This window comes from Cynoglossus semilaevis, chromosome Z, assembly GCF_000523025.1.
Source record: "Cynoglossus semilaevis isolate Cse_v1.0 chromosome Z, Cse_v1.0, whole genome shotgun sequence".
Taxonomy (NCBI): domain Eukaryota; kingdom Metazoa; phylum Chordata; class Actinopteri; order Pleuronectiformes; family Cynoglossidae; genus Cynoglossus; species Cynoglossus semilaevis.
In genome coordinates this window covers 19,300,614-19,311,491 of record NC_024328.1, presented here as the reverse complement: position 1 = coordinate 19,311,491, position 10,878 = coordinate 19,300,614, and the positions used below count along the sequence as shown (strand labels likewise).

The 10,878-nt window shown below is 39.0% G+C and overlaps 1 protein-coding gene across 1 annotated transcript in view; it reads right to left on the bottom strand.

The window, feature by feature from the left end:
- The window catches only part of LOC103398250 (GDNF family receptor alpha-2-like), a 72,429-nt gene extending 62,340 nt beyond the window's left edge, over positions 1-10,089 (bottom strand). Inside the window, exons 1-2 of the mRNA XM_008336799.2 lie at positions 9,475-10,089; positions 8,075-8,431 (exon numbers count right to left, since the gene is read on the bottom strand). Of these exons, the coding sequence (XP_008335021.1) occupies positions 8,075-8,431; positions 9,475-9,526 (409 nt within the window). The 5' untranslated portion in view covers positions 9,527-10,089. The remainder of the gene's footprint in view (positions 1-8,074; positions 8,432-9,474) is intronic.
- Between the last annotated feature and the right edge of the window lie 789 nt (positions 10,090-10,878).

Sequence of the window (10,878 nt, the reverse complement as noted above, 5' to 3'; positions counted from 1 at the left end):
TCTCCTTTTTTTCTCCTCCTTACCGTTTCAATCTTTATTTTTTCTTTCTCTCCGCTGAGTTTTGTTCCCTCTCTATCATTTATCAACCTTCCAGTCCTCACCTCCTGTCATTGCGTTCTCCATTTTCTCCCCCCAGCTGAGGTCTATCATGATGTTCACAGCGTGCAGTACTTAAGCTGTTTCATGTACTGTTCCATTGCATTACAGGGGGGGCCAACCTGTGGTATTAGCATGATGTAGTACTATGCAAATGACCTTTGCAGTGTTGACACGTGAGAATTGAGAAAAACATCATTCCACTTAATTGTCTATCCTTTCATGTGAAGATCTCTTCTTTTAACTTGGGGTATTTAAACTCATCAGTGGCAATCTTCTATTCCTGTTCTGGTTCTGGTGGTGGAGTGCACAAAATGATATACAAAGATGTTCAAAGTAACAATGCCGCTACAAACCTGGCAGCTATATCCACTTAAGGCTTGGGGCAGAAATTAGAGAGCAGTACACTATATTGCCATGAGGAGCAGCCAATGTTTCTTTCTTAGTAGTTAGTTATTTTATAGATTCAGACTGTCAGACATTATTGCCCCACTCTGACACAGGTCAGAGCAGAAACCACCAATTATGCATTAAGAAAAGGCTGCAATCACTCATTGAATTTACCTGCCATTTTCCGTTAGAAAACATAATTAACAGGTCACCATTAGCACCATTATCAACGTTTCAAAGACTGGCATTTTAATGCCTTTCAACTGGGCTTTTCAAGCTAAACAGGGCAGGGTTGTAGCTTGAAGGCAAGCAGCATCATAAAAATGATCAACTAGGAAATTTGACCCCATACCTGCAGGGCCTGGGGCAGGTTCACACATATAAAGAATGTGTTTTGAATTTCCAAATGATTCCAAGAAGCAACTGTCACCGCCTGCTGATATCTGTGAACATGCTCACCGCTGCTATTTCAGGAATACAAGTCAAGCAACATGTGATGACGAAACTGAAACATGATGTTGTCGAACACTTCCAACTGTACCAAATACTTTCTCAGCAGTGCAGGACTCTCATCAACAACAGTGCTGAAATTAAAGCATTCTTTAAAAATTCTCTTATTATCTCGCACTATGTCTGTGTGGTGATTCTGTAGGTGTTTGATAATGTATTTGAATGTTAATTTAATAAAAAATAACAAAAATACAAAAAAAAAAAAAAAAAAAAACGACCTAATCCCTTTTATCTTGGCAAAACACTACAAAGTTTAATACTGATGATGTGGTTAGGGTTAGGGTTCATTTTTTCAAATTCTTCATTTTGAAGTGTTGATAAAAATCCAACTTGGTTTAAGAATCTACCAAAGGTCTGCATACAGTGTATACCTTGGTATAAAAGCTGTCAGTCTGTTGTTAAATACAATAAATAATAGTTAATGGTTTTGTTAAAAAAATGTAAAAATAAAAATAAAAAGTTAAATTGATTGAGGAGTTTGGGGCAGCATTGCAGAAAGCATTTGGCCTTGAACAACTAAAGGCAGTGCATTGGATGGAAATTTGGAGCTTAATATGAGCTGTTGAACATAAGCTCCTACAAGTTTCCTTTCAAACCACACTCATCTGAAATGGAAAAACATGAATGGATATGTTCTGCTGTTAGATTAGTGCACAGTCAGTAATGATATGGATTGGCAATGTGCAGTCCAAGTCTGTCTCCTGCTTTATAAGACCAGTTTATCATGAGGAAGAGAAGCAGATGACTGTGACTTTGGACTGCTTAGGATTTGATATGTGAAGAAATGGTTAAAAGTCCAATTCTAGAACTGTAACAGTTGGTGTTTTTGGTGCCCAGACTGTTAACAGGTTGGTTAAGGTATGTTATGGAAAACAAAAGGATTGTTGTATTTCTCTGAATGTAAGTCATACTTAAAAAAAAATATTGGCTGGTCCTCAGATTTAAATTCTGAAGGACTCATACAGCAACAGTATGACCCATATTGGCTAAAGCCACAGGAGGGCACTTTCTACACTGCCACTGCACCACTGAAGAAGATCCATGGTTAAACTGCACATTAAAGCAAAAAAACAGCAGATTGTCATGAAGCTAAGAGCCATGAGCTAGCAGTGGAAATGAAAAATGAAAAAAAACCTGAGTCAGAAGTCAAGTCTGATGACAGCCATGAAGGAAGGATGGATGGACTGATAGATACAGAAGAAGTTCAGGATCTTGTTGAACTTGTTAGTCTGTTATGCTAATACATGATATTATGTCTATGTTCTTTAGGCTTTTGTGTAAATATTTAATCTTTCCAGGCTTAATGTTTGTCTCTTGGATGGAATTACATATTTGAAGTTTCACTACACAAACATTTTAGAAATGGGAGTCAATATTATTGACTACCATAATTTTAAGTATTCAGTGTTCTGTGGTTTTTGTTGGAGTTTTCTTGTGTTTTTACTTCAGTTCCATTCTCTTGGTTATTCCATGTCTCTGGTGAGTTTTACCATGTGTTTATTTATGGCACCTGTTTCTACCTCTCCCTCATGTCTAAAAGTCTTTCCCTGTTTTTCATATCAAATGCCTGTCAGTTCTTTTTGATCAGGTAGATTTGTCTGTTCCCTATTTCCAACAAATTAATTCTGAATATTTTTCTTTTGCTTGTGTCTGGTAGAGACTTCATTATTCCTCTTTTCAATGCTGATTTCTTTATAATCTACTTTAAGGTATCTTTTACTTTCATGTGTTAACTCTAAACCAAAAAGTGACCATAAAACTAGACTAATGGGCCTTGTCCACTACAGCCAGTGATGGTCACCTTTTGCGGACACAGGACATTGCAGGTTTAAGAAAATACTTTTCACAGGCCCATTTTATGATGATTCTCCACTGAAAGCCTGTCGGGTTTTTTTGTTTGTTTGTTTGTTTTGTTTTGTTTTCTATATAATTTCAGTGTAGTTAGGCTGCAGGGTTGCTTGACATTTTCAGTTTAGAGTCTGGGGACAAAGAGGCTCTGGTAAAAGTGACAGGTACATGTAGAATATATTAACACAGAGGTTTGACGCACATACGTGGTAAAATATTAATTTAATCACTCTGACATTCGCAGCATTGTAAAATGAACTACATCATCCAGCCATTACACTTCCTGGTATCACATGTAATTACTTTGTCTTATTGCAAAGGTAAGTAGTGTTTATTGCTTCCAAATATATTATAAAGGACAGAAGTGTCTTTCAACTGGGAGGTTGGAAATTTGACCACTTTCTGCTCTGTCAACGGTTCCTTTGACATTGAATAGTGACTAGTTTTTGATTTTATTTGTAATGATGAAAAAATATATATAACTCAAGACATATCTAGGTAGATTACCATGTTTTTGACTTGCCTGAGTGATACTAATGTGTACTTTGTTAAAATTATGTTGACTCATCACGAGATGTAGTTGCCATGCTAGTAGAAATTATCCCATGTTATACATGTCTTAGTGTAGGATTTGTTTTGTACCACATTTGTCCGATACTTCACATCTAACTTTTATTCATATGGTCCTAAAACTTTAAATAAAATGATATTAATAAACATACTAACAGTAAAAGGTGATGACCTTGCCTGAGGCAGTTGAGCTGCCTCATCATTATAGTCGGCTGGATTTTTGGCAACAGTGTTGCATTGTTGGATCTCAGTCCATCTGTGTCTGACATAAGAATTCTCCTCACAATGGTTCAGCCCTGCAGCAGGGAAGTTGACTTCCTGCCCTTGGTCAACACAGGTCACACATACCAAGCTCTAGACCCAAAGCGTGAGATTTCACTTCAAATTTAATATTAGCCCCAGGTTGGAGTGAATGTGTGCAGCCACGAATTCAAACCAATAAGCATTTTCACACATTATTAACATAAATATTCTTAATAGTGTTTTCAACTTCACAAAAGATGGAATTTTAATTACAGGGAAACTACGTCATCTAACCAGAACACATTTGTAGCAATTTGTAGAAGTCTTTGAGTTTCTCTTTCACATGTATCCTCTGAACAAGGAAAGTACCCACAATTCTTTGTCCACGGCATAGTTTGCATGGACATCCCAGGGTTTCGAGACCAAACTAAAATCACATAAGTTGGCTTGAATGTTTGAATTGAGTCTTTACATTTCTATGGGAAATCAGAAAAAAAGTCTCTTGCCTCTTGAAACGCACTAGCTGCATTTTAAAACCATATTTGTTGAATAAAAGTAAATGGAGTCCAAGTTGAGTCTCAGGGATTTTAAGTCTGATTCTAAGTCACACAAAAACAAAAGTGATTTCAGTGACGACAGTTTGTCCATGTCCCAATCACTGAAGAAATTTGGACTTATGTCTTCACAAGTTGAATGCAGAAGGTACAAATTCGGCTCATGGGGTTTTAATCAGTGTCTGAATTTGTCCAGTGCTGTCAAGCACTTAAGTAGGAAAGTAAAGTCATTGAGGACAATTTAATGTCATGTCCTCAGGGTCACTATCTGTGTCCACGGGCAGTCAACTCACAGTTGTTTCACTGCCTGAGTCACAGGAATATTCAGTTTTAACACAAGCCATCATCTGTGGTGTAAAGTTAGAAAATGACTAATAGAAAAAGTCGAGGTCAAGTCTGTGGAGGAGTCACCACTGTTTAAATATGAGCCTTTTCTCTGTCGTTTGTATTCAATATTCTGAATTAAAATGAAGCAACCCACACAAATGTCCAGCGCAGTGACATTAATTCTCATCTACAAGCTGCCACCCTAGGCCGTAAAGGCCAAATTTTCTGGATGATGTCAGTGGTGAGAGTAAAGGATGCCAAAAGTGCGGTGCATTCAGCATGGCTACAAAATGCACTCCTCCACAAAGTTGTCATTGCAGGAAGAATTGGTCATCAATCAGTCAGTGATGCTAATGAGGCTAAGACTTGTTAGCGTGTTCCATTCATAGAGTGCTGACTGTTTGCCCTGTGGTCACACATGTGCTTTTACTTGAGCTCCTTATTTCACTAATATCCAGCCTAGTGCTTTTCCTCTGCCCTCATTACCCAGCAAAAGAGACCGGGCAAAATAAAACCGTTAGAGCACCATTACATGATGTCTAACCTTCCTGTTTTGTCAACAAATGATTTTTAAAGTGGTTTTGCACCATTTCAACACGGCCTGCTGGGATTTAGTCCTATGTATTTGTTTTCAGAGATGGATGTTGTACATAGATTGTTTCCAGTTAACAAAAGCCTGCTTGGCTGCACAATGGATCCAGATTAGATTAAAGCTGCACTGTAAGAGCTTTTTGTTTGCGTTAAAGTGATTTTAACTCTGACGGTGACAGAGCCAAACACAGAACGCTGCTGAGAAGCATTATTTTTTTGTAGACAAAATCTCTACAAAGGATGTAGTGCAAGTACCAGAGGTTTTTGTCTGTAACAACTTACATCATACTGTCAAATGAAAACTGATGCAGCCACTGTAATTTTCAGGAAAAAGCAAAAGGAGTTGAGAGAGAGACGAAGTGCAAAGTTGCTTGTGTAGGAGAAAGACAGAAAAGGAGACAAAAAGCCCGGGGAGCAGCCATGTCATTACGTTTTCCTTGAACTCATGTCACGGACCCTCTGCTGCTATCAGTCTGATGAAGCATAGCTGGTGCTATGAGCAATCAGAGCAGCACATCACTTCATGGATCACAACACAAAAGCCCTGGATGCTCAAAGCTCTGAGACTTTGTAATGTCTCCACCGTCGACCCACGTGTCAAACAGCAGAGTGCGTTGTGTCCTCTGCACGTCTTTACGTGCCGTGACACTTGAGTCGCTGAGAGTTTGATCGAAGTAAAGAAATGTCACTTCGGGGTTAAGAGTCTGATCTCAGGAGCACACGATCTCCTGGAAGCTCTTAACCAGACAGATGTGTTCCAAGGTAAGATAATTAGGACTGTCACCTTTTTCAAAAATTTGGTAAATGTGCTACAAGGTATGTCTCTGTGAAAATTAGTCAGACAGAACCAACACACTCAAACTTCACCTATAGCACCTGACTTGTCAAAATAACTGATCATTTAGATCCTTTTTGTGCAGAAACTACAGTATTATACATACAGAATATAAAACTATGGAGGAGAGCGTCATAAAACTCTTAAACCCATAAAAATCATTACTCTGTCTCCAACACTTTGTTAATGTAATTTCCATACAGAAGATGTTTTTCATGTTGCTGCAAAAAGGGCCAAAAACACATTAGCATCTGGATGACACAAGGCTAAAGCCATGAGCAGCATTAGTCATCAATCAACACAATAACAGATAACTGGCGTACTGTAGATACTTTGAAACTACAACAATCCAACTTTAAAATGTTTTGATGTACTTTTTCACTTCTTTTTAGGAAGGCTGTTTAAGATTCTTGTGGACAAATGAGCAGAACTGTCTTCTTTTACTGATGAGGTGGTATCCAAAAGTGAGTGGTGTTGAGAGCACCCTCTGCTGGATCAAAAAGCAACTACTGAAATATTTGTGGACATTTTTAGCAACAGAGGTATACAGATTTAATTTACCTGTCCTTAGATCCTACCAAAACAATCCAGCTCACATCACTCATGCAGCCACCCACATTATACAGCCTCATTTTTATTTAATGTTTTCCTCTTAATGGGATCATAATTTACAAAACCAACATTAATGTAGGTTTAATAGATGAAGACCTAAACTTAAAATTTAAAGATTTAAACTGTCATGAAAATATTTAATGATATTGTACTGTATATTAAATCGCGAAAGGAATGTCAGGAGCTAGACATAAGTGTGTAAATGAGTGTGAGGTCAGAAATGATGATGCTGAGGTTTTCACTGAGAACAACCTTAGCAGGTACCATGGACAGGTGTTGCAGCAGTTTTTAGATAAAGTTAACGAGGTGAGGTTGACATGGTTTGGTCATATGATGAAGAGAGGTAGTGAAGTTATGTGAGTTGCCATGGAAGGAAGAAGAAGAAGAGGAAAAAGATTTGTTAATGTCATGATGGTGGAGGAAGAAGATCTGGTGACCCCTCAATAGAACAGCCAAAAAATTAATAAGAAGAAGAAGAAGAAGAAAAAGACGAAGTGCATATACATTTCTTTTTTATTGGTATTTGTAGAGATTATGTTCTAAAACCACTGAATCTTTTTCAGGGATTTACAGATGGCTCTGTTTAGGTCTAATATAGTCTAAGGTTTTTAACCCTGGTGTGTAAACCTTTACAACAAAGCTCAAACAAATGTTTGGATTAGATATCTGGATTAAAAAAGTGACGTCCATTTTTCACCCTTAAAGAAAGACCAAATGTAAACCCATCCCCTGAAAGGGCTCTTTAATCTCCCTAAATGTGTTGCTGTGTAAAACCAGAGGGTTTCAGTGTTACAACAAGAGTGTTATTTTATGTCCTGTGTAAGTGGACACATAAAGGGCACTGAGGTGTACGATTGTAACCTAATTATATGGTAATATGGAACACTTTAGGTGAAAACCAATAAGTCTACCATAACAGGTCCACCTAATGTAATTCCATTATTGCTCCATTACCTCCAAAAGGCTGGGGAAAGAAGGTAAAGCATATATTTTTCATCAGGGGGCTTCAGGGTATCACTTAAAGAGGGCACTTGGGAATAAGTCATCACTGGTGGGTGTATGTATTCCATGGCTTTGCCCAGAATAAACACTGGTTCTTGGAATCCTGAGGTTGGTGTAAAATAGGTTTTATATTGTTGAGGATTTCATTTGGATTTAGTGATATAGTGTGATGTACGTGTGTTGAAAATAGTTATTGCATCATTAACCTGCAGACTGTTGTCCTTTTCATGGTGTAGGCTTGTGCAGAGCTCTGCAGTTCAGTTATAAAACCATGAAAGTGACGTGAGCTGATTTCACACAAAGAAAAAAGTGACAGTGAAGACCTTGATTGTTCATAACAAGTTGTCTGATGAAAAGACGAAGGGAAAAAAACCTTGATAATTCCTCCTGAATATGTTTTCAGTTATAAAATAGAGAAATAGAGGGTGTTCTGCAACTTTCACCCATTATGTTTCATAGAATTTGTCAGACGGACAAATTAAAGCTGTCTGCCTACCTTCGTTGAGTCCCATGTGGATAGTCCAGTAGTTCTGCAGACACTGCAGCTCCTTCTTCATGCCTCTCTTGCAGCGGCAGTCATACAGAGGACTAACCAGTAGCACCTCTAGGGCAGCCTGACACTCTCTGTTGTTATCCAGCATGACTTCCTTCTCTTTGCCCACAAGGCACTGCCTCATCACCCGGTACCGAGAGCTGCAATGAGGGTTCTGGTTGCACATGTCACTGGCCTGGATGCAGTCCACCCATTCAGACTGAGCTCGAGGCCCAGACCCAGCACCTGTGGATGCAGGAGCATTGGTGCTCAAGGACAGAGACAAGGATGAAGGGCCTTCCCATGAACCTGCTGCCCCATCTGTTTTAAGAATAAGGGAACAAGAGTTATAAGTGACAAAGAAGCTGAAGGTGTTTTTTTTCAGGGGGAATCTGTGTACAAACATTGTAATTAGGGAACTTTTCCTGATGTTAAGCTCTTAAAGGAAGCTGCATCAGGGACTTATAATTAGTTTGGCTGGTCCCATTCTGTTGTAATGACTTCACTCGTCAACATGTTCACCTGGGGGTCTTGTTTTCTCCTCTCTGCTTGATTACGTAGTCACTGACCTGTAAAAGAAAAAACTGTAGCCCACCCACTTTAGTGCAATGTGGTGTAGTTCTCAGAATGGAATGGGATCAAAACAACTAATTATCTCATTAAATGAACAGCTCAGTGTAAAGCTGCGTTTGAAATCATATCGGGCTCTCCAGAAATGGGCTTATACTGAGCAAACGGCTGATCCACACAGCTGAGAACAGATGTTCCAGTTTGACAGGAGTCAGAATTTACTCTCGGGTTTAGAGGAGTTCAGCCGAAATGACAAGAGAGACCCCTTGTGGAGATGTTGAAAATCATCACCAGAAGAGAAAACTTGGTACGGGGGGGCGGGGAGGGGTGGGGATCAATTGTGTATTTATTTATGTATAGGCCAATATTTATAACAAAACAAAAATTTTAGTGGAAGAAAAAAGAACAGAAAAGATAATGGTTGCTTCAAATGTTCCGAAAGTGTATGGAAAAAGAAACGTTGGTGAAGAAAAAAAAACTTTCAAATGTTCATCTGAATTCTGTAATAATATGCATGTTATGTATATTTGGGTTTCGTTCAATGATTGACGTGCGGCGTTGGGTGAAAATTACGCATAATCCTGTTAAACCATCCAACTGTAATATGACCACCCACAAGCATTTTCAGGCATTTATTTGTATGGAACAACCTTGTGCTATTTACCTACTAGTTCTTACATAAATTCACATTTTAAAAAAACACCGCCATGAGCCCTGAATAATTAAAAATGTCCTTCATGACGCACAAATCCACATTAACGCACAATTATGAGACATATCTGTGCACTTCTTACCTAAAAGCAGGAGACAGATGTGAACACACATCCACACCGTGACAGACTTCATTTTGGTGGGGATAGAAAATGAGTTGAGGTCCAGTTAGACTGATATTTCCACTGCGTGGGGGCGGGGGGGACTCCTCTTCTCAAAATCCTTTATCGTGGTTTAGGTCAAGTGTAAAAAGTCCAAATCCTTATTCAACTTCAAAATACAGACGCGCCACCCGAGAAATATCCAAGTCTGACCAATTAATCCACAGTTCTTTTAGATTTGAGCACTTACCACGACATAAACACAACGCCTAATATTATAGGAAATAAAAATGCCAATCAATCACTACGTCAGTCACTCAATCCATAAAAGCGGTTTGTCGGGTTCCGTCTGCGCTCCGTTCATAACGCCAAACTACAGAGACTCGCTCTCTCCGCATCATAAGGGCGCACACTGGCCGCTTCACTGGCACCTTCTGGAGACAAGTTGTGCCTAAAACATTCCTCCAGCCGGTGATCTCTGCTCTATCAGCTGATCGAGGCTGAGGAAGTGCCACGGCTCGGAGGGAGCTGCAGACCGGACGTGTTCTCCTCACCACTGGAACGCGCTCCTCTGGTGGCACCGGCACTGAGAGCTCCTTTAGCACTGACTGAATGCAGGCGCGCCGACGCTTCGCAGCACTTTATAAAGGGAGCGGAATTTGAAAAGCCGATAGATGGCGCTGCTACAGGGGTGCAGTCACTGTGTGGAAAAAAGGGGGGGACTCTTTCACACTAATAATACATTTTTACACCTCAAAAATGCATTGTGGTCAGTGCCTACAGGGGGCTTCATGATTATCCGTGGTAGTAGTTTTAGTTGCGGTAGAAGTAATAATAGTAGTATTATGTATTTGTATATATTTATGTATGGTACGGTATGGTATGGGATAGTATGGAATGGTACACGGAGTTAAAAAAAATACACACAATACTTTAATTGCTATAACACTATGCTATACTTCAATAATCTGTAATCTGTATTGTACTTTGCTGCTGTTGCAATGTGAATTTCCTTGCTTTTTATTAGTAGTAAGCAGTTTTATTATTATTATTACTAGTAGTAGTAGTAGTAGTAGTAATTTTAGATTTAAATCTTCTAATCACAGGGTAAATGTGGATTAATATTGACCAATCAATAGGAATCATACTTGATCAGGTTTGACAATGATTAATAGAGATAAATCTACATTTCTAAAAACAAATCAAAACTCCTGCATGTTCCACCTAGGTGGTGGATTGTGGTCATTGCCGTGCATCCTGTCAGTGACTTGCAGACTGTGTCAAAAGTTACTCTTCAGACTAAGGTGAAGTTGTTGTCCTCAACAGTATTATTAAATTTTACGTCTACAGTCCCTCACAGTTCATTTGATAATAGTGTCAGTCAGC